The sequence below is a fragment of the Sycon ciliatum genome, chromosome 7, assembly GCF_964019385.1.
Source record: "Sycon ciliatum chromosome 7, ocSycCili1.1, whole genome shotgun sequence".
NCBI lineage: Eukaryota > Metazoa > Porifera > Calcarea > Leucosolenida > Sycettidae > Sycon > Sycon ciliatum.
In genome coordinates this window covers 1,545,560-1,570,113 of record NC_088649.1, presented here as the reverse complement: position 1 = coordinate 1,570,113, position 24,554 = coordinate 1,545,560, and the positions used below count along the sequence as shown (strand labels likewise).

At 47.3% G+C, this 24,554-nt stretch overlaps 1 protein-coding gene across 1 annotated transcript; it reads right to left on the bottom strand.

Annotated features, from left to right (window-relative positions):
- Positions 1-427: 427 nt before the first annotated feature.
- Positions 428-6,015, bottom strand: LOC135821283 (uncharacterized). Its single transcript, XM_065334338.1, has 2 exons — positions 2,941-6,015; positions 428-442 (listed from the first exon to the last, which is right to left on the bottom strand). The coding sequence occupies exons 1-2, from the start codon at positions 6,013-6,015 to the stop codon at positions 428-430; spliced, it is 3,090 nt and encodes a 1,029-aa protein (XP_065190410.1).
- Between the last annotated feature and the right edge of the window lie 18,539 nt (positions 6,016-24,554).

The following is a 24,554-nucleotide window of genomic DNA, read 5'->3' as shown; positions in this document are numbered from 1 at the left end:
GGGTCAAGCGCAGTGCGTCATGTAAACGCGCCATTCACTTTGTGCACATGGGGGGTTGAAATCTGACCCGGGTCGAACTCAACCCGGGTTGAAACGCTTCATGTAAACACAGCCTTTGGAGAGGGGCCCGAAGGGCCGATCGAGAAAGTCGATTTTGGCTCACCTGGAAGGTGAGCCAGAACCCCCTCGTCCTATACTACTTGTATGTTGTTGTGAATATGTGGAAAATACATCGTAAGTAAATGTACCTGCATGTGTGTCGTCGTGTATTTCGTACAGAACGAAAAAAGAATCTCAAAAACCCATGTGGTCCAAACACTTTCGAAAGCGATGTAGGAAACGACATCAGGTAATTGACCAATTGTGCGTGTTTATTTTTCAAATCTAAACAAAAAAACCAACAACAACCAACAACCAACAACCACAACTACAACCACAACAACTACAACCACAACAACCACAACCACAACCACAACCACAACCACAACCACCACAACCACAACCACAACCACAACCACAACCACAACAACAACAACAACAAAAACAACAACAACAACAACAACAACAACAACAACAACAACAACAACAACAACAGCAACAGCAACAGCAACAGCAACAGCAACAGCAACAGCAACAGCAACAGCAACAGCAACAGCAACAACAACAGCAACAACAACAACAGCTACAACAACAACAACTACAACAACAACCAAAACAACAACAGCAACAACACCGTGAGAATATAGAATTCAAAATTCAAAAACAACAACAACAACGACAACAACGACAACAACAACAACAACAACATTAAGAATTAAAGACAGATGTAATATTAGTAATAAGCACAAGCTATTTAGTGGGGACCTCGTTTTCAAAACTTAATATCATAATGTTCAATACTAAAGTCAAGACATCTACACTCCTTGCAGTAATCGGGAAGAACTCATTAGTCGATGAGAATTGTTCATAGGAAATCTTTAGCATGCACCTACTGCCGTGTAAAAGAAAAATGTGTTAGAGTTATCTTGCGAACATTGGCCTGGACTTGCAGAATAAATACTATATTTACGATGCAGCCGTGACCACAGTATCTACTTCGACAATCCCTAACCTTGTCAATAGACATGACAATTTGAAAAAAACCCAAAATCCGACGGATCTGGTCCGGTTATAGTATAATCCGTGTTCCTTGTAGCCAACCTTAGATCCAACAGGAATTCTTCGAAAGCAAAATTGGAAATATTTTCAGGACTACGCAGCGGAGCCCCCCATATTAGTGGCGTAGAAGAGTCTGGAAACAGGTTTTGCTCGACCTTCATTGTGTCCATTCCCTTAGAATTTGAGCATAGCACCATCTCCTTCACCCACAGTGTTGATTCCTTACGCGATAAATTCCATTTCCCGCCATCTTCACCGGGAAAGATGATATCCTCCAGACCGAAGACATCCACATATAGAGTGTCAATAATCCAATGACATACGCCAGCATCATCATGGAAGGTGTCGAAACAAAAGACGAAAACATACTTTAGGTAGGTCCCTGGCAGGAATTCGGAAGAAACTGGCTTGAATTCGAGAAGAATTGCAGGATTATGCCATCGGTCATCAGTCACCCACTCCTTACGATAAAGTGTGCCGGAACGAAGTTCTTCATCAAGACTGGGACCCTCAATCTTGCGCCGGGTTGGCTTATCAGGGTGATGAGTATGAATGACGACTCCAGATGGCCTGAATAATGGTGGGCCCCAGACTGTTCTCTTTTTCATATCAGGATTCCTGCTCAAAACGTAAACCTTTCCACTGCCGGAGAACTGTGGGAGATCAATAGAGGACACTAGTGTTACAAAATTTTCCAATTGAACGATGGAATGCTTCGAAGTCATCTTCAACAGTTCCTCTACCCACAGTATCAAGTACAATGGTGCTTACCCAAAAAATGGTCCAAATCCTCTTTAAACGCATTGGGTGCGAAATCCAACCCCGCACCTCCTACGCGTTTTGCCCTTACGCAACCTCCTGCTTTGGTCAGCGCTGTAATTGACATAAGGTGTTTTAAATGTGTTTTCTTAGCATGCAGTGAATTTAATATAATATAAAACAGAAAAGAGATTGTTGTATAAGTATTTGCTGCAATAAACGTTCAGTGCTATCCACCTCTGTGCGAACTCGGAAGGTCACACACACACACACACACACACACACACACACACACACACACACACACACACACACACACACACACACACACCTGTCCTGTCCTGTCCTGTAGAGTCACTGCCGCAAAAGGGTCACGTGATCCCATCACTGGGAAACTTGAGAAGAGAGAGAGAGAGGACACGACGCTCGATGACGCTCCAGGTGCACGGGTAGTCGCATCCGCTTGCCGCATATGCACACGTGCTGGAAGGCTGAGCGCTCCGCTGCTGTTGGTCTATGAGCCACCCTTGAACAGCGATGCCTTCCCCGTCCCCGGACACCGCGAAAGCAGCGACCACACCTGTCACAATGCGCGGCACAACATCCCTCCGCCGGTGCCGACGCTCCGGTAGTTCCAGGTGGCACTGCGGCATCCACCGTTGAGGCACACACATGCCGGACCAAGCCACCGCGGCTTCTCAGCCACCGCCCACACCGCCCGCACTGACTGGCGCCCCGCTGCTCAGACACAGGCCGCGCACGCTCCTCCAGACACTTATGCCGAGCCATGTCTCCTTTCCGTGCAAAATCCCGTCCGCATACCGTACATACCACTCGGGGCGGAGGCTCAGGCACATTGTCAGGCTCTTGGTAGGTGCTGCGCCACTCCGCGCGAGACTCACATGCAACATCATACCATGATGCCTCCACGCCACGGGCACGTAGATCTCGGACAGCACAGTCCTTCCATCTGCGGCGTGGGCCATGTGCTGGGCGACGCTGCAAGAAGGAGCCAAGCAGTACCTGTTTTGGGATGCGGTTGTCCGGCATCCGCGCCACATGCCCCAACCACTCCAACCGCCGATGTGCAATTTTGTCTTTAATCGTCTCGGAGTCTCCCCAGCGCACCAGTAGCTCTTCATTGGTGATGTGTTCGTCCCACATCCGGCTTCGAGAGACCCCGAGGATGGATCGGATGCACCTCATGCTGAAGGTTGAGAGCTTCTGCAGGTCATGCTGAAGGGGCGTCCAGCACTCAGAGCCATACAACAGCAGGGACAGAACGCAAGCATTGAATACGCACCGCTTGGTGTGCATCAGCAGATGTGGATTGGAGAATACAGACCTCCGAAGAGCACCGCAGGCCCTGGAGGCTTGGGCAATCCTTGCGGCGATGTCCCGAGACGAACGGCAACCGCTGTCCACTACAGAACCGAGGTATTTGAAATGCGGTACGCATTCCACCTCCGCTTGACCAAGTTGGAGGGGAGCGCGGTCAGTAAGCGTGATGCCGGGGCCAACAACTACAAACTGAGTCTTCGTTGCACTGATGGTCAAGCCGAATCCCGACGCCACCTCGTGAAGACAGCACAATGCTGCCCCCGCTCCAGACCGAGTCGTAGCGAATAAACAAGAGTCGTCAGCAAACTGGGAATCTGTTAGGCAATGGTGTTGGTCGTCACGGCGGGGTTTACGGTATAAATCGCTGCTGTATGCTGAGCGGAGCTCGAAGCCAACCCCGTCAACTCTCCTGACGCGGTGTTGCCACTGGGTCATCACGGCCCACATAAAGATATTAAAAAGGACCGGCGCCATAGAGCACCCCTGGCGAAGACCATTGCCAATGCTGAACGGGTCTGATAATATGTTGTTGAACTGCACCGATGCTGACATGGGGTCGTGGAACGACCGGATGATGTTGATAAGCTTTTCTGGTACTCCCGCACGGCCGAGGACCTGCCACAGACACCCCCTGGGCACTGAATCATAGGCCTTCTTCAGGTCGATAAACACAAAAAATCCCTTGGCCTGATGTTCGATTGACTTTTCCATGAGCTGTCGGACGGTGAAGATCATGTCAGAGCAGCCACGCCCTCGCCGGAACCCGCACTGGGACTCAGGGAGAAATTCCTCTGCGAATACCTGCAGCCTTCTCTGAAGGACACTCGCCAAGACCTTGCCGACCACATCCAGCAACGCAATGCCCCGCCAATTGTCGCACTGCGACAAATCTCCCTTCTTTGGAATGGGGATGAGGGTAGCATCCGCCCACTCCCGCGGAACGCAGCCATCTCGCCACACATCTCCAAACAGCTCCATGAGCTTGTTGTTGAGCTCCTCGCCACCGAACTTTAGCAACTCTGGCTGTATCCTCGATGAACCAGCAGCGGTGCCATTGCGAAGTCGAGAAATGGCCTTGGAGATCTCATGCATGGTTGGTGGTTCCTCAAGGCTCGACACTACAGGTCGCTGCTCAACGCAAGCCATGATATCGGGGTTGTACGAGCTCTCTGGGTTCAGGACAGATGTGAAATGCCTCTGGAACCGCTTGCATTGATCCTCAGTCGACTGGCACAGGTTTCCATTCTCGTCCTTAATGGCGGAAGTCTTGCACGGAGTTAATCCCTCACATGCAGCGTGGATAGCATGAACGCATTTCCAGACGACTGCCCCATTGAAGCGCGCCTCTGTTGCCTCCTGTGCCTTATTCAAAATCCAAGCCTCTTTGGCATTTACAACGGCTGCGCGCGCCTGCGATCGAGCAGCCCCGAAGCTGGCCCAATACGTGTCGCCCCTCTGCTGACCGTGGGCAAGCCACTCCGCGTAGCACTCATTGCGGGCGCGCAGAAGGGGCTGTATGGTTGCAGAGTTGTCATCATACCAGTCGGCCTGACGGCGTTCGCTCGGGCCCAATACATCAGCGGCTGTGGCAACCACGGTATTGCGCACATGGGTCCACTTCTCCCCAACGCTACCATCGCTGCTCCAGCAATCTCGCAATCCAGCAGATAAAGCGGCACGATACTTGTCCGCGGTGGTCACGCAGCGCGGGGGGCGACGTCCCACATCGTTGACGTCTTGTAACGTGGATGCGCAGGAATCCGATTGATTATGCTCGGCCACCGCCTTACTCCGCAGCTTGCCGACATTAAATCGGCGCCCCCGGCTCGCTCCACGTCGGGCAACCCCCACCGGGCGATGCGGGAACTCAAAGACTATACAAAGCAGCTGGTGGTCACTGCCACACTCAGCACCACGAACAACGCGCACGTCCCTGCAAAATCGCCGATGATCCTGACGCATCAAGATATAGTCGATGCAGTGCCACTGCAGAGAGCCGGGGTGCTGCCACGTCCGCTTGAAGATATCCCGCTTGGGGAACCAGGTGTTGCAGATCCACAAATTATTTATTGCTGCAAACGACAGTAGCTCATCTCCAGAGGAATTCAACTGTCCAAAACCATGCATGCCGCGCACACCACTCCAGCCATCGTCAGCTGTTCCTGAACCCACACGGGCGTTGAAGTCTCCAAGCAGAATACAGCAGTCCCTGTCAGGAACGCCAGCTATTACCTCCTGCAACTGTTCGTAAAACTGATTTTTGCTGGCACGCGGAGCTGCATAAGTCGGAGCATACGCACTGACTACCGTCACCCATGCGACTTCTCCCCCACGCAGGGCGAATTTGAGACGTGCAGTGACAAGACGAGGGCCCACAGCCCGCCAGACCGAACCACCATTCTTCCACGCGTCTGTTGCAAATTTATTGAGTGCCAGGGCGACTCCTTCTCCTCGTCTGTTGCCCGGAGCTCCATCGCCAGGCACGGGGCGACCCGAACACAAGATAGTAAAACCGTCAACGACATAAATGTCATCGCCGAACCAGTGTGTCTCCTGCAATCCAGCCGCCGCCACGTTCAACCTGCGCAGCTCGGCAGCAACACGACGACATTTCCTGTCCTCTGCTACTCGGCCAGAAACGCTCGCCGTAGCTACGCCGCCACTCCTTTCCACAAGGGAGCGAACATTCCACGACCCAAACGTCAAGCAGCGCCGTCCCTCTCTCCCACTCTTCTCCCTCTCCTTGACGTACTTCATAGCTTTTCGGAGCTGGATGGAGATATTCCACTCAGGGGCTCGTCACACCACCGCGAGTGGCGACTTCGGGCGCAGCAAGAGGTGGCGGTATCAAAAAAACTCGCCTCGTCCTCCTGCTACGTGGCTCCCGTCGTCGGCAGCTCACTGTCTACGTACTGGCCCTGGAGACAACCCTCAAGGGGTCGCTCCAGGCCTCTCTTTCGCCCAAAAGTACTCGAAAAACAAGAAAAAGTCAGGAGCAGAAAAATTTCAAACTGCCTCCTTGGGCAGCTTACTGAAACACACACACACACACACACACACACACACCTCAAGGTGCGGGCTGCATATGGTGAAAAACACACACGCACACTCAAACCACCCCCATACTTATCCACACACACACACACACACACACTGTCTCATACTACTTGTAGAAGGGTTCAGATGTGAAGCTAGTCGTCAACATTATTTTATTGGCTGGCACTTGGTTTCTACCTTTCACCCGTCTTTGTCACCACGTTAGTAGATTTTGTAATGTGTAAAACAAATGAAACAAAGACACATCAAAGTGCATTGGCGAATAGGGGCATGAATGGAGCTGTTTGTAGTCACACAGTGCATGAAGCTTGGTTACGTACAGGTATGTGCAAGATTTGTTTCATACAAAACCACTAAATTACCTGCAAAATCCATGTCGTCCAAACACTATCGAAATCGAGATGGGAAGTGATAATTCTGTGTACTGTGCTTGGAGTATTTATAGTACCAGACCTTTTATGGATCTGATGTTCAATACTTGAGATCATAATAAAATCGAGGCATGTACAATCCTTGCACTGATCAGGAGAAATTCATTAGTCGTTGAGAAGTATGCACAGGAAATTCATAGCGTGCATTTACAATATGTACTGATGTCTAATAGGAAGTTATAAGTAATGAAACCAGATTATATACGGTAAACGAGAGCGCCAAATTGGCACAAAACCGACAAGGAGTATTGGTGACTGCGTAGTTATCCAAAGCTGCAGACAGCAATCTGTTTCGGCCGCATAGGACATATCGGTACAGCTACGAGCTATATTTCAGCTGACCTGACACATTTTCTTTCTGTACGCAAAGTTCAGGATCTAACTTACGGAACTTTGCGTACAGAAAGAAAATGTGTTGTCGCTACAATTGTTTGGTGTTACCCCTCGTCGAGGTGTTAACAATGTAACTTAATTTGCTCACTATGTTCTTGTCACTATTATTATTTCCTTCGAGTTTTGTGTCGTGCTGAACTTGATAATTTTCCACCTTGTCACGAGTGTTGTTATCTCATATCTTTACGCTATATAAGTTTTAGTCTTTCCAACTTGAGCCATTCCCTGTATAATCCTTGATGAGAAGGGACCGAAAACGTTCGGATACTTTGACAAGTGCCTTATTTTGACTGGATGTGTGTTTGCGTGGATACTTACGACCCAACACGTACCTTCGTTATTGAAGTATTATCCGCCTCCGACTTCTTGTAAAATTATTATTATTATTATTATTGTCTATTTCCCTCAAACTAGTGAAGATTATTATTATTATTTAAATATTCGACGAGGAGGCAATAATTTTAATATGGCAATAAGTAGGACGAGCTGAAGTGACATTTGTATTACTTTATTAACAATGTAAGCGATGGAAACGATGCAAAAAACAATGTAAAGGGTAAGGAAGATACATGTATGAAGAAAAAAGCGATGGAAAGAAAGATGATTCGAACAAGTTTTCGTACAACACTCTTCAGGAATCACCGTTGTACTAAAGAACAAAATGAGAACAAAGGAAATAATATAGCAATCAAGGTAGGGTAGCAAGATACAATGACAGCACTGGAATATCGAGGTGTGATTTCTCACAAAAGCGTGCAGAAAACAAGGGTATACAAGTAGGAACTAAGCGTGACAAGTGTGTATCAGCAACAAAAGAAAAAAGTGAGAACGACTGATAATAATAAAAATATAACAAACAAGAAGGTGACAAACCACATTTAGGCACAAGTGGCAACAACGTTGCCACACTACACACACGAACATTATTTGAACAATTTTAGGGTAATAACACTTTCTTTCTGGACACACAAATTCGGCTTATGAATGCGCTGACAAACAGCTTCCAAAACTTGTAACTGCAACAGATAACCATGCCGAGATGCATGCATGTTCTCATTTTGTTCTTTAGCACAACGGTGATTCCTGAAGAATGTTGTACGAAAACTTGTTCGAATCATCTTTCTTTCCATCGCTTTTTTCTTCATACATGTATCTTCCTTACCCTTTACATTGTTTTTTGCATCGTTTCCATCGCTTACATTGTTAATAAAGTAATCTAAATGTCACTTCAGCTCGTCCTACTTATTGCCATATTAAAATTATTTGAAACTCGGATGTTGAGCCATAAATAAAATGTAGAAGAGAAAAGGACATATGGATACGAGTTAAGAGTAACTTTCTGACTGTATATAGTATCATGTTACAGTGATGGAGAGTTACTCTTAACTCGTATCCATATGTCCTTTTCTCTTCTACATTAAAATTATTATTATTATTTGAAAGTAGGACGGAGGCAGAAAATATTACAAAAAATGTATTATCTACGCATGCATCTACGCAAGAGTCACCACCAGCCAATTAGGACATGTGTCAAAGTATTGAACGTTTTCGTTCCCTTATTGTCAAAATACTACAGGGAATGATGGAAATAAGCTAAAAGACTACAACTATAAGGAAAAGAAGTTCAGAAACATATCACTCCAATTATGTGTAGAAGTGACACGAAAAAATAGATGTGAAGAATCAAGAAAACAGCATGCAAATCCAATAAGTGACAAAAACGTAGTGACAAGAGAGAAATATCAAGAGATCTATTTCGCACCATCGCACCTTCGCACGCGCGGTAGGTCTTTGTTACATCTTGCCGTGTTGGAAGCTTTGTACATACGTAAGTTAGACCCTGAGCTTTGTGTTCAGAAGGAGAATGTGTTGTCTTTGCAGTTGTTTGGCACTGTTCGTCGTGAAGGTGCGAAATAGATCTCTTGATATTTCTCTCTTGTCACTACGTTTTTTGTCACTTATTGGATTTGCATGCTGTTTTCTTGATTCTTCACATCTATTTTTTCGTGTCACTTCTACACATCATTGGAGTGATATGTTTCTGAACTTCTTTTCCTTATAGTTGTAGTCTTTTAGATTATTATTATTATTATTATTAAAAAGCCTACGTGGAGATAAAAATGTAATCAACGCAATAAATAGAGTAAGCTGCGCAGTCAGTACAAACACCATTAGCAAAACTTGTTTTCATGTAAATAAAGAAGCTTGTTCCTAAACGTGGGTAGGACCCTTCAGCACCTGGAGGCACGGATCCACCAGCATGTGCCTCTTCACGTTATGCCTGTTGAGGCACGGTCGTCAAGGCCTAGACGAGGTCGTCCCCCAAAGAATGGTACTGAGACTGGAGGTGCACCCTTGCTGGGGACGGAACCAACTGGGGTGTCGTTGTCTTCTTCGTCGGCATCGGCTTGTTTGTCATTGCCTTCGTCTTTACCGTCTCTTCCTTCTATCCCGTCATCATCGTTGGTATCTGCGGTTTCGTCTTCTTTGACTTCCTTGGTACCGTCATCCGGTGTGTCCACCTCCGGTGGCAAAAAGTAGAAAATATTACAAAGAAATTGAAAGAATGTATTGTCTACGCATGCATCTACGCAAGAATCACCACCAGCCAATTAGGACATGTGTCAAAAAAAGGATTGAACGTTTTCGTTCCCTTCTTCTCAAAATACTACAGGGAATGATGGAAATAAGCTAAGAGACTACAACTATAAAGAACAGAAGTTCAGAAATATATCACTCAAATTATGAACCGTATTGGTTTATATCCTCACAAAGCAAAGTGTAAATAGCTGCAGTGCAAAGCGTGAATGACAACAGTGGTGAAAAGTGACAACCACTGGAGCTGGTTGTCTCTTACTTAATTAGGTGATGGCTGTAGCTGGTTTAAAGTTCCGAAGGTAGTACCTATTCTCATGGCGACACTTCGACACAAGCCCACTCCTTTTGTTGAGAGAGAGGTGCTTGGGTGCTTGCGCGATTGCCAATTTCTCTGCCAGGCACAGGTTGCACCTTTTGCTTTTGTTGCTGTAGGCCGCTGCTCTGCGGTGTACCGCCCATTGAATGCTGCATGCCTTCCCTTCATCCGTTTTGGTCCAGACGTACTGCGATAGGCGGGTGTCCTTCTCGTGTTGTCTGTGGCGGAATGAGGATTGGTGGTTATAGTAGCTTTGTGAGGATATAAACCAATACTGATCCAGATTTCCAATTACTGTTTTCTGATGATCGCTTAGTGCGTGAAACTCTGAGTAAAAACACTTCCTCTGTCCTCCTATTGTTTGAACCAGCTCTACCACTCGGTATTGAGCACTCTCTTGGACAGCCTGGAACCTCTCTGTTTCACTCAAATTATGTGTAGAAGTGACACGAAAAAAATTAGATGTGAAGAGTCAAACACAGCTTGCAAATCCAATAAGTGACAAAACTTAGTGACAAGAAAACGAGAGAAAATATCAAGAGATCCTCTGTCAGATACTTCTTCTTTCGTAATTTTCTAAGTCCTGTCCTCTCTTTTCTAAATGCGGCTTATCCATTCGCCTTTATATCATTTGGCCTAGTTCCCGTTTATTGTGCGAATTAAAATAAACCAACCAACCAACCAACCATCATGGGATCTATTTCGCACCTTCACGACGAACAGTGCCAAATAACTGCAAAGACAACACATTATTCTTCTGAACATAAAGCTCAGGGTCTAACTTACATAATTATGTACAAAGCTTCCAACACGGCAAGATGTAAGAAAGACCTATACGCGACAAAACAGAGAATACATCATCGGAATACCACTCACGACAACTAGCACTGCCCGACAGGTGATACTTGATTGCCGATGTTCTGTTTCCCTGACCCGACGACTTGGCCGTTGTCACCTCAATCCTGCCTCTTGCCAATCTCTCCCATTACGCTCTCTCTTTCTTTCTCTCTCTCTCTCTCTCTCTCTCCTCTCTCTCTCTCTCTCTCTCTCTCTCTCTCTTCTCTCTCTCTCTCTCCCCCCATAGCTCTCTCCCTTTTGAAATTCGCTTCCATAGAATTGGGCACCATTGCCCGTTTGGCCTTGCGAAGCAAAATAAAAATCAACCACAACAACAACGCCCTGCATCCCTGCAATTCCGATTGCCTCGGTCGACATCAGTATGCTGCTCCACGTCCAGTCTGTCCTGCTTCCGTGGTCTACCTTGTTTCTTCACATTAACCATTGTTGTCACTTCCAGTATTGGTTCTTTTGACTCCTCATCAATTCGTCTCCTCAATTGGCTTCTGATGACTCGTCCGGGGCTCGATTGTTCAGATGCCAGTTTCGGTGGTTTCCGTATCGGTCTCTTCTTGTTGTTGACTGTTGTTCGGGTTGGCTCCAGCCCTGCGCCCGATGAAAAGGAGGAGGGTCGGCAAGCGTATCCACAGCGGACTTGGACGAGACCACCTCAGACACAGACTGCACTGGACACTTCGGCGGACGACCACGCAGAGGCCGAGAAGCACATGCAGCTACAGGGACAAGATTCAACGGTACAGTCATGTTGACGGATCCGTGCGCCCAGGTGCTGAAAGGTTCTACCTACGTACCGATTTTCACAATTTCGGCACTGAAAGAAATTAATTTTAAAATTACTTTTGCTTAGTGTAGGTAGAACATCCTTCGTTCCTAGGGAACGAAACCGTTCAATACTTTTTTTGACAAAATAATGTCCTAATTGGCTGGTGGCGATTCGTGCGTAGGTGCATGCGTAGACAATACATTTTTTTGTATTATTATGTCTCCTTTATTCACTTCTGTCGAAGGCGATAAGCCAGACCCACCGGAAAATATTTCCATGGGTGGGACAGCAAAAAGAAACCGAAAAAATAAAAGCCAAAACCCAAAGGGACAAGAAATAGGGGAAGGAAGAGGAGAAAGGAAAGAAACTCAATCCGAACTCCAATATCAAAACAATAATACAGAATTTGCAGCGACGGGTATTGTACGAAATTAATGATAAAGACGTTGATGTTGTTATGGCGATTATTTGACATTGGGATTCGGAATCGGTACCAGTCTATTGCTGACGCGTCTAGAGTCCGCTCTGAAGTAGCACAAGTGACAAAAGCCGACACCAGGACTCAAGTATGGCCTATGCAAATTGTAGCCACGTGCAAAAGCCTAAACTGGCCAGCGTCAGAGTGCTAAATCAAAGTATATCAACCAATGAAGGGTGTAACAGAGGAAATATCTTTATCAGTCGTTATTCAAATCTCTTGGCTATTGTACATGAAAACGCAGCGGATGTGCATCTACATGTTAAGGAGAGTTCTTAGAATTTTAACCGAACCTTGGATAGCCTCCTGTTTTTTTTTTTTTACTATGTTCACATTCCCAGCTCGAAAATAATAAGAAAGACAATGATACTGAGACTAGGACGAACGTGACAACTATTGAGCAGGGGCTGCAGCGAGACGCAGCAGTGATGGTGGGGCATTGATGGCTCTGCCGACCTGAGGTCTCGGCATCACGGCCAAAAACACGCACCAAAAACAAAAGATAGAGCTGTACGAGTCAGCAAAATGAAAAGAAAGGAAGGCCTTAAGGGTGAACACCACCGAGTGTGCGGGAGAAACTGTGAGACTATTAACAAATTACAAGGGCTGTTACTGAGAGGAGCATCATCATGGCTGATCATGGTGAGTCGGTTGTCTGAGCCAGTTGTGGTGCATAGATAGGGATAGAGGAGAACGACGAGAGCATCATCATAGCGAGTCGACTGCCCAGAGCCAGTTTGTGCTTCGCAAATGGCGATAAACATTAGTTTTGAATGCTTGTATTCCCTTGCTGTGGGGAGGCTGGGACAGAAGAGCGGCGGGGAGGGAGTTCCAGTCACTAATACTGCAGTGTGGGAACGAGCGCTTTAATGCCAGCGGGTCAGATGAAAGCAGCTGGTGTTGGAGCTGGTGATCATGGCCAATGACGCTAACATGCTCGCTGCGAGTTCTGGGGCTGGATGAGGGGAAATGGCGCGGTGGCAAAACAGAGAGTAGCTGCGGAGGGCCAGGCAGGTAATGCAGCTTGTATAGGCAGGCAAGCGAGGCAACAGTACGACGGATGGCCAGGCTAGGTAATAGTGCACCTGGACCGATGATTCGCAGAGCACAGCGTTGGATATGATCCAGGCGTTGCAGGTAGCTGGGCGGAGCACCTATCCAGATGAGGGGGGCATACTCCATAACTGGTCGAACAAATGCCTTGTATACTGTGGTGCGGCCGGCTGGAGAGAGAATGTGCGCTGCACGGCGCAGGAAGCCCAGGCGTTGTTTGGCTCGAGTGGCAACCTTCCGGAGATGAGTGCTGAATGACAGCTTCGAGTCAAAGGTCACTCCAAGTAAAGAGAGAGCCTTCTCCTCAACGACAGGAGTGCCGCCGAAGACAATGCGAGGCAAATTGATGGGGGTTCTGCGGAGAGTGGCGGTCATGGCTTGGGACTTCGACGGTTCGAAGGAGATGCGCCATCTGCGGCCCCACTGATGCAAGCGATCCACAGAAGTCTGGAGGCTCAATCCTGCGTCGGCTGGGGATGTGTCGAGGGATATCAAGCTATACAAGGTAGTATCGTCGGCATGCGCCTCCAGGTGGGCTCCGGGTGACAGGGTCTCTGAGGCGTCGTTCACGTAAATCAGGAAGAGTGTAGGGCCGAGTATGCTCCCTTGGGGAACTCCTGCTGATATGGTATACAGCGATGAGGTTTGGCCGCCCACCAAGCATTGAATGGACCGTCCACCTAGGTAGGAAGAGAGCCAGGTATGCAGGGGGCCGCCAATGCCAAGATGGCGGACTTTGTGGAGGAGGCCAGCATGGGACACACGGTCGAATGCTCCGGCAATATCCACGGCTAGAATACGTGCTGCACCGCCTCGTCCGACGGCTGTGATCCAGGCGTGGTGTAGAGCCTGTAGCGCAACTGAGGTCCCGAGGCGGCGACGAAACCCGAACTGGTGGGGTGTCAGGAGTTTGTAACGCTCAAGGTGATTCATGAGCTGACGATTGATAAAACTCTCCATGATCTTAGAGATTATGCTCAGCAGTGAAACTGGACGATAATTCCTTAGGGCGGATCGTGAAGATCGCTTGTGGATTGGAACCACGCTGGCAGTCTTCCACATTTGTGGCTGGACTCCGTGCTGGAAGCAAAGAGCAAAGAGCTGACACAGTGGCTTGGCAAGTTCTCTAGCGCATTCCTTCAAAACACGAGCGGAAATACCGTCGGGTCCAGTCGCCTTTGAGGCATCCAGGCGAGCTAAATGCCGGTGGACTGCATCGGGGCGAAAGTGGACTGTCGTTAGTGCAGGTGCGTCAGCGAATGCCGTGTCCGGTAAGTCCAACGTGGTTAGGTCGCGGCCGAGCACACTGCACTTGTGGGAAAAGAAACGTGCGAAAGCCTCCGATTTCTCATAGCTTGTGGCCCTCTCGCAACCTTCACTATCAACGAGCAGGGGAATGTCAGTGTTCCGACCCTCGCCACAAGCGCACTTTAGCTTCGTCCACCATTCCTTCTCCTTCAAGGACCCATTCGACAAGCTATGTCTGAGGCTGTTCTCTTTGGAAACTCTAGATCTAGCGAGGACTGCGATAGCATTGTTTACAGAACGGGTAAACTCATGTTTCAGTGCAAAAATCGTGAGGGTGCTTCCTCCAAGTGCGCCAGCGTTTGTCCTTCTCCTTCATGGCGGCTGCACACTCAGGTGTCCACCATTTCGGATCCGTTGCCTTCACTGTCAGTGTCTTGGACGGAACGAACTGGGAAACGGCTTTCATGATTGTGGCAGTAACGTGCTCACACGAAGTTTCTGGGTTGGCAGTAATGACGGTTGACCAATCAACCTGGCGGAAAAAGGATCGGAGGCGGTTCCAGTCTGCCTTTTCATAGCGCCAGACAGTTCGTTGCACCGCCGCTTCATGGGTAGGAAGAACACCTGTGAAGTCTGAAAGAATTACAGCGTGGTCAGATCGACCAATAGGGGACATTATCTGCGTGGTCACTGGAGAGTTGAATGTGGACATCACCAGGTCGAGTGTGTTATCCCCGCGAGTAGGACTCTGAACGTGCTGCGTGAGAAAGTGGGCTGTGCATGTGTCTTCGAGGGCTTCCCCCGCAGGTGTGGTCTTCGAGCTATGGAGCCAATTGCGGTTATGCACATTAAAATCACCAGGAGTATGAGGTTGGCACCAAGTGCACGAGCAGAGGGAAGGATGTCATCAAGATGGTTAATGAGCGTAAGGTCACTGGGCCCCGTCGAACCTGGCCTGTAAGCAGCGCCCAAGACTATCTTTTGTCCAGGGGACAATTGAATGGATAGCCAAATGAGTTCGTGATGTGAAGAAAATAACTCATCAATTACCATGGCTGGGAGTGTAGATCTGATCCATACCGCCACTCCGCCACCGCGTGCTGTTCGATCCAGCCGGAAGGTGGTGTAGCCAGGGAATGTGGAGTCGGATGGTGGGACGGTTTCAGAGGAAAACTTTGTTTCCGTCACTACTATGTCGGGATTATGCTGGTGCAGTGTGTGCTGGAACTCAGCTAGCTTGTTTCCTAAGCTAAATGCATTGGTGCAAAGGAGTCTGAGTGAACATTTAACGGTACTGACTACATACATTTAAAAAAGATACAGCTAAAGAAATTGTGTTCTGATGATCTATCATTACTAATAAGACATTATAGTTCTAACAGTTCTTACGGTTTTCATGCTTCTACAGAAAGGTTGCTGAAGCGAGATCCAGAAACATTCTCTTTTCCCCGCTTTCCCTTCTTTCCCTGAGCTGCCACGCAAGGTTCTGTGGATTTACTGGTTGGCGATGACTCATGGCGTTTTCCACGACGTAGGGGAGGCACTTCTACAAACTCCTTCATCCAATCGTGGTCAGCGGCATCACTCAGGAGTTTGTTGATTCGAAGGTCCTGGGAGGCAGACAGGGACTTATCCTCCGATTGGTGAACAGGTTCCTCAGGTTGTGAATAGGCTTGGTCAGAAGCGCATTTGTCCAAGCACTGTTCGGCCGGCTGACTGGCAGGTTCAACAGTCCCATGCTCAGCAACTGGAAGGGATTGTGTCAAACAAGGCTTCTGACTAGTAGGGTTATTTATCATCGTGTTGTTCAGTCTGAGAGTTGTTGTCGGTGGATTTCGAAGAAGCCTTGCCGGGCTCCGTGGCAATGGACATACTCGCAGAGCTAGAAGTACTCGCTAGCTGAGAGTCTTTCAAGACCGGTGCCTCAGCGTTGGATTTACACAACTCCGATAGTACGTCAGGTGAGGGGGTCTCCCATCGCCTGGTGTGCGCTGAAGGCATCCGTTGTTTTCGGACTGGACATGCACTGGCCAAGTGAGCAGGGGAGTCGCAGATGCGGCACGTGGGTTTTTGATCTTCGTAGTGAACTCTGAATCTTGTACTGCCTGTTGTACTGACATACGATGGAATGGCCACGCCAGGTGTCAGCATAAAAGTGGCGAATCTGACCCCAGTGGCGGCAAATTTGCCAGACTTCAACTTCAGGCGGCCATGTCGAACTGTGCCTACTACCGTACCGTACGAAGATAATGCTGCAATGACTGCGGGATCTGAAATCCAGACAGGAATGTCGTGCATGTGCAACTGAATGTGTGGAGTTTTCTGATTGATTCTTGGCAGCTGAGCGTGATGTGGCACCTGCCTGTGCTTAGCAGTTGAATGGATACAATATCCTCATATCCGTGACCCTCTAGAGCTTCTAAATAGTCATGAATGCTTACTTGTTTCAAAGCTGGGAAAGAAGCAGTACAGCTCTTCAGGTGGGCGGGTGCAACACCTCTCCATGCGTCCAAGCTCTGGTCACCCGTCGTTGCAACATTTGCAGGGTCAGACCCTGCCTCCATGCCGTCTGCTAATGCTTTACTATCAGTATACTGTGAAATACGGACCTAAACGGCCATTTCTACCGGAGCCCAAAAAACGCAAACCGGCCTCGAAGTGGGTTCTGCCTTGTTGCACAATAGCCAGGTCTCCTCCCTGCACAGTCTGAAGGCATTGAGGAGTCTCTCTCACCAAGCCTCCCAGGGCACCGACAACCACAGGGACCAGGTCAACCTGGGCGAGGGACCAATTCTGGAAATCTCCCGCTTCAAGTCATAATATTATTTCGAGCGCTTTTCAGCCATTTTATTATTGATGTTGTTCTCACCAGGGACGCTGATGTCTATAATGATTGTATGCGATGCGCTCCTTGTAATCAACAAGGAGCAGATCGGGCCTGTTTGCTGTTAGTTTCAGGTCAGTTGGGACCGAATACTCCCAATAGAGCCGATACCGATCACTCTTGACCAATGCCTTGAGCTGGTGGTCGAATCGTGAAGCAACACTAGGTAGATCTCGTATTCTACACATTTCGAAGTGCACATATTTGCCTATCCGGTTATGACGTTTGATGTAACTGGTCCGAGCAAGAACTGAGCAGGCACTAACAATATGGTGAATTGCTTCTAAGCTGCCCTTGCAAAGCCTGCAATTGGCATCAGTTCGAGAAATTGACTTCATTATGTCGTATTGGTAATTTTTCGTTTTGAGGTATTGGTCTTGTGCTGCCATAATCATGCCTTCAGTTGAAGGTTTCAGTGTCCCTTATTTCAGCCACATGAAGGTAAGCTCCTTATCTAGGCGATTTTCCTCACAGGCCGGTATGTCCAATAGTCTTACTAGTTTCGTCATCATCCAGTAACTTTCGGCATTCTTTGTTGCCGTGGCGCATAGCTCCTGCTCTTCTTCGTTGCGATTTCCTTCCCCTCTTGGACCTTTCCGAACCTGAGCCTTCCAAGTTGGAGGGTTGTTGGTTTGCGCCTTGGAGAAGTGTTGGAGCTAGGTGTCAGGTCGCCGAATGTCTCAGTACTCCTTGTCAGTTTTGTGCCATTTTGTCGCACTCGCTGACTGTATAAGATATGGTTACGTTGGTGGACAGTTTGTCATAACTCGTAACATTTTGTCCTTTTTCTTTCTTCATCATAATAATAATTCAAGGGGTAGTTTGCAGGCGGTGAAAAAAAACAGTTTCGCAATCGGTACCTTCGCATGAAACAACGAAAATCTACACAATTCAGTAGACACTTCCTTCTATCAAACGTTTTCTTTCCCTTCTCTTCAGGATAGTACAGGGAATGTTGTAAATTTGGAAAAACACAACTATATAGAAAAAGAAAGAAAAAGTCAACAATGCAATGAATATAACTAAATGTGCACTCATATCACAACCATGGGGACTAGGCCTTGACGGATTATGCTAGCATAATATTTCGCATAATTCCTACCAAAATCGAATAATCGCATAATTCGAGGCAAATTGCATACGAATCACAATAAATCGGAATAATCCGCCCGTTCGCATCAAGTTCCATACAGTTGTACATGTTCTACAAGTACAAGTACAAGTTGATGCACGAGGAAGTCGTAGGTTTACGACTCCCTTGATAACATGTCCAGTCCACTACAATCAGTGACGGTCGTAGCTACAATTGTAGGTCGGACGGCGCGTTGACCCCGTTGAACTTTTGCTACTACAGTACAACGCCCTATACAAAAAAATCCCCCTGTTATTTTGCACAGAAGCATCATATACATTAGCAGCATATGTGAGCATAATGCGGCATAATATGATAACTTTTAGCATAAAAATAGCATAATTCTGCCATTTTTTCAGCAATGCGAAAAGCATAAGTTCACGAAAATATTAGCATAATCCGTCAAGGCCTAATGGGGACGAATAATGTATTCCAGAACGTTTTCTTGTCACAATTATCAATGGAATTCGTGACTAAAGAGAATGATGAAACTACAATAGGATTTACACACTTGGAGTGAAACAACAAGGATACAAGCATAGTAAGAAAAATAGCACAAACCTAGGAAAAGTTGCCCAGGTAATAAAAACTATAGGTGAGGTGAGAAATGATAGGAAATTCGGAAAGTGCAGTGTTACAATGGACATGTATGTGTAAAAACCCTTTTGTAGTTTCATCATTCTCTTTAGTCAAGAATTCCATTGATAATTGTGACAAGAAAACGTTCTGGAATACATTATTCGTCCCCATGGTTGTGATATGAGTGCGCATTTAGTTATATTCATTGCATTATTAAGATTATTTTCTCCACATCGCCTTTTAAAAAAATCAACACTTCAACATAGGCGGTAAAATGATTAAAGTGTTAAAAACTCAAAAACAAGAGCTGCAAGTTGTAGACAAACACGTTGAACACATCAAGGAAAACTTGTCACACGTTCACGAGGTGTGACACCAAACAACTGCCACGATAACACATTCTCCTTCTTTCCACATAGTTCTGGATCTAGTTTACGAATATACAGAGCTCCTAAAACAGCAAGATGCAACTTAGACCTTCCACGAGTTAACAAGATATCACACTATACAAGCGCAGGAACCAAACAAACCAGCCCAACGGAAGAGAACAACGGCAGACGTCGAAGGTGACAGAGCTAAGTGATCGGACGTCGTCCATCAAGCGTCATTTGTCGGGCAGTGCTAGTTGTCGTGAGTCATAGTGATGACATCTTTTCGATTTTAACTCGTGGAAGGTCTAAGTTACATTATGCTGTGTTAGAAGCTCTGTATAATAAAAAAAGAACGATCCCGGAAGTTTCGCAGGAATAGAACCTTTGAGAGAGACCAGAGACAAGTCTAACGTGATTGAACTTCAAGGGGACGGTACTATACCCGGCAAACCATCAGATGGTACCTCACTTGACTCACAAGATGCTGTCGCCTTGTGGCAAGGCATATGATCCTCACACGTGACCTATAAGCAACAGGCAGATTGGGTGACCACTGTGGAAAGTGATCTTCGAGAAGTTCAAGGACAAAATGAGGTGTGCATTTTCATCACGGAGGTGCAAGAGTTTTTAGCTGGTTTTTAGCTGGCATGCCGCACTGGAAGGCACCAGGCCCAGATGGTGTTCAGTGGTACTGGATAAAGAAGTTTACTTTTTTGCATACTGCAATGGCCCGAATGCTTAACGCATGCCTGCAGGATGCCGAAGTGCCAGCTTGGATGAATCATGGTCACACAGTTCTGATCATGAAAGACCCTGGCAAGAGTGCAAGTTATGTCACCAATTACCGACCAATTACCTGCCTTCCAGTCACGTGGAAGTTATTTTCTGGCATTCTGAGCAAACAGTTGCCAGGATACCTTGACACCATCGGGATCACCAGCTGCTGCTCTGTGTCTGAATTGCAAAAGAATGCTCTCCTTGGCTCGGCAGCTATCCTGCGTAACATTTGTAATGCTCTGGGGTGGGTGGTGGAGTTCTTTCGGTCCTATTATCCTCCAAACGCTCTCGTGTTTCCTATGATCGATATTTAAAAACGGGTTGTGTGTTTCTCTCTGTTGCTTACCTACCAAAATATAATATTATCCATATTGAAATAGTATTGCCTTCTCCCCCTGGCCCCTGCCACACAACCACGCAAACAACGTGGTCGAGTTTCTGACTTCTTATACAAACGGAAAGGACACAGGAGGAGAAAGACGAAAACAAAGGTGAAACGAAAGACAAAGGAAACGGACACACCGGAAATGACATGAAGAAACAACAAAGAACAAGTAGTGATAAAGTGACGACAAGTCAGGACGACCGATCAGGGACTAATACGTACAGAACGCATGACCAAAACCAAGACAACCAGACCACGGACGAATCACACATGACTCTCATTCCCAGACCAAACTAGCACTGCGCATGTTCAGCATCCACTTGACAGTCACTCTCACACAGAAGGAAACAGATCCTCACACTCTGACACGCGTACTCTTGCATGCACCACATATCATAAACGTCAAACATTTATTATTATTATTATTTTTTTTTCTTATTTTGTTAGGGATTTCCCAATAGGCAATGTTGCCTTTTTACTGGGAACCCTAAATGAGACTTTGTGTGAGCGCGAAACAAAGCAGGCGACTCGGCCAGGCGACAAGATGGAGGCAGCGCATTCCACCTGTCGGCACCAAGATACGCAATGGAATGGAAACCATACCGGGAGTGGCAGGCAGGCAAGACAAGAGCAGCTGTAGCTTGGCCCCGGGTTGTGGCAGCAGAATGTGGGCCAGTGCAGCGGGGAGTGAATAGGAGGCTGAGAAGCTCACACGTACACTTAGACCATAATATTTTTTATATATTTATTATTATGACATCAGATACTGGCCTCTACGAGACAAGAACCAAAATTAATACAACAACATGCGTAAATAATTTAGAAAAAACGTCGAACGGAATTTCGCGACAATATGATGCATGGCCCCACCTTTGGCTGCTGGATGCTAGCCCGACGAGTGCCTCCTGCCTTGGGCCGAGTGATGATGGACAATAAGAATGGGAGCAGTACTACACAGCAAAGCACCTCCAGCACATACTGGTTGTGGAGCGAGGAACGCATTGCCTCCCTGCGTGAAGCTCTTGCTACCTGCAATCTGCAGTACGATCCACACCCCACTGACCCTCAGCCAGTAACCTCATTCTGGAACTTCAGGAGAGACCAGATACTGCAACTAACCCTGCACTACTGCCAAGTGACCAGAAGCAAATCCCGCAAAAATACTACGCCCACTCGTCCCTAGATGACGGAGGAACTCCTCAGCCGGATCAAAACAAAGCATGAACAGTTCCGCACCTACCAGGCGACCCAATTAGACTCGGAAGGGAAACTCTACACAGCCCAGCGTAGCCGAGTAACCGCTCTTTTGCGACAGGCTACCGTATTCTGATATAAGCACGGTCCTTTATTTTTTCAATGTACCTCCGCCCCGTGCTATTAATGGAGACGTTCCTTTATTGGAGACGGTTCCATTATTATTTCAACCTCTTTTCAGAGCGGCATGGTGCCATGCCAAATCCATGTCAGACACACACAATTCAGGGTTTTTTCGCCGGTACAGATAATGAATTAACACAGTGTGCTTATAATGGAGACTGAGCACTTTATTTTTTGAATGTCGCCCCAAGGTGTTATATTATTGGAGACGTGCTATTATTGGAGACTGTGCTTATATTAGAGATAATACGGTAAGTCAGATTTTGTCCAGCTAACAACGTCAACGGGGACAAACCTACACCGTCAACTGAAGCACCTGAAGAAAGCGCCCAAGCAAACAATTCCCACACTCTCGACAGCCAACTCCACAACAGCAACGGCTCTGGAGAAGGCTACAGCTCTCAACGAGTTCTTTATCTCCCAAATCCAACAGTCCGGCTAGTCCGTGGACAAGACCGCCTGTACTACACCAGACATCAACACTACCCCTGATATAACTCATACTCCATGCCATCACTCAGCTGGCTAACAAAACAAACATTCACGGTTCGCGTGAGACTCGGCTGGAAGCTGGGCTTTCCGCATCCGTAGGAACGCCACCACCCTTCAAGGATCAAGGCGCAGATGCAGCTCCTAAAGCGGTGGGAGGTGAGTAGGTAAGCTCACCAGCAAGTGGTCAAAGACCGAAAATCCCATTCACTGCATCCATGTTTTACTCATGCTAGGCCACGAGTTCCCAATTAACTGTGGGTCGCAGCACGGCTGGAAAAAATCCTTCCACTTCCAAGCAGGACTTGAACCTGGTACCCTCTGTTTCTCAATCATGATCTTAGACCATCACACTATGCCTGCCTGCCTGCTGGCTAACAAGGAGGAATTTTATAGTCCTTGGGGGTGTACTCAGACACTTGCTTGTCCAAGCAATTCATTGGCTTGTTTGTTTGTATTTATTTTGATTCGCAAATTCAAACGGGCATAGAACCCAATAACAAGAAAGCGAATACGAGAGAGCTTGGAAGCTCAGGGCCCTACGCTATGCTTTGTTACTTAGCTCATCGTGCATGTTGTGGGAACTGATGGAAATGTTTCCTGGGAAGGCGCTGACTCTGCCGAGCACGCGCGTTCTGGAGTCGACGGGATCACTCTGCCGACGTTTCCTGTGACCGGCGCTGACTCGCCCGTTCACGCCTATTTTGGAGACGACGGGATCTCTCTTCCAAAGTATGTTTTTGCTGACGCATCCTATCACCTATTCGGCAACTAACATCCATTCTAATTTCATTTCCTCCTCGTCTCCCTATTTCTTTCCAGAAAGTCTCTCTATACATCAGGGAGTCGTACTGTATTGGCAGCTACCCTAACGGGTCACGCCGCCCACCACCCAAGCATGGGTATGATGAGGGACAGTAGCAACAGAAACAGAAAAAAACAGCAAGCAGGGAGAGAAAGCAAGACAAAGACGGCGATAGTAGTACATCTGGTGTGCGACGTATAGAAAAGAGAAATGACAAGAGATGCGCACAAAATAGGAAACAATAATTATTTTTGCAGTTCCGAAACAATTAACCAGGTGTTGGAGTGTGGGCACCCGAAGTCCCACCTGGACTCCACTGGAAGAACATCCCACGCAGGGATATCAGCGATAGGCCAAGCGTTGAAAAACAGCCATGAGGACACATCGTCTAGAAGTCCACCGCGCTCGAACTGAAATTGCAGGTTCAAACAATTTTCCACGCGGCGTCAGGCAGCGTAACTCTTCTCCCTGCATCACCATCCATCTCCAGCAACCGTCTCCACTCACAGCTCATGCCTCTGCCACCACTGTACTCCTCCGAGCTTCGCAGTTTGAAACCATTCGGGAGAAGAGAAGAAGAGAGAGATTGGTTCTCTTCTCTAAGAACTAGAAACTCACTCTTACTCCCTAAGTGTAACTCATCCACTCTTTTGCGCTCCCCTCTCTTTATTGCTTATTTAGAAAAGCGATCCTGTCAGCTTTTCTATTATTGTGTTCACATGGCAAGAAAAACGACACCGCTATGCTACGTAAGTTTCTACGTAAGGTGCTCGGTATTTCACTTAGGCTACGTAAGTCTCTACGTAAGGTGCTCGGTATTAGATCTACCAACGCGTGGTAGCAGTGTGCTGTGCACGTGCACGACAGACATTGTGTTCATGGTATAGGCAAAGCCCGATTTTGCCAGGGAAGGTTCGATATTTTGCCGCAAAATTTTGCTGGCTCATCGTCGATATTTTGCTTTCATTTTGCCAGGCCACTCGATATTTTGCTCCCTTTTTGCTCCAAAATGTGTGTCACGTGTGAGAAAACTGACCGAAAGTGGGTTACGTGTTGGCAAAAATGAGAAAAAGTGAGTCACGTGTGGGTAAAACTGTGCCGAAATGAGTCATATGCACCGTATATGTGTAAAATCTCCCAATTCCCAGCCAACACACCGATATTTTGCTCCATTTTGCCAGCAAATTCCCTTTCAAAATTCTTCGATATTTTGCTAGCAGAATTGCTAGCAAAATCGGGCTATGCCTAGTTCATGGTGCATGCAGTCCGCGGATCCGTGTTGGGATATGTGCATGCGCGAGG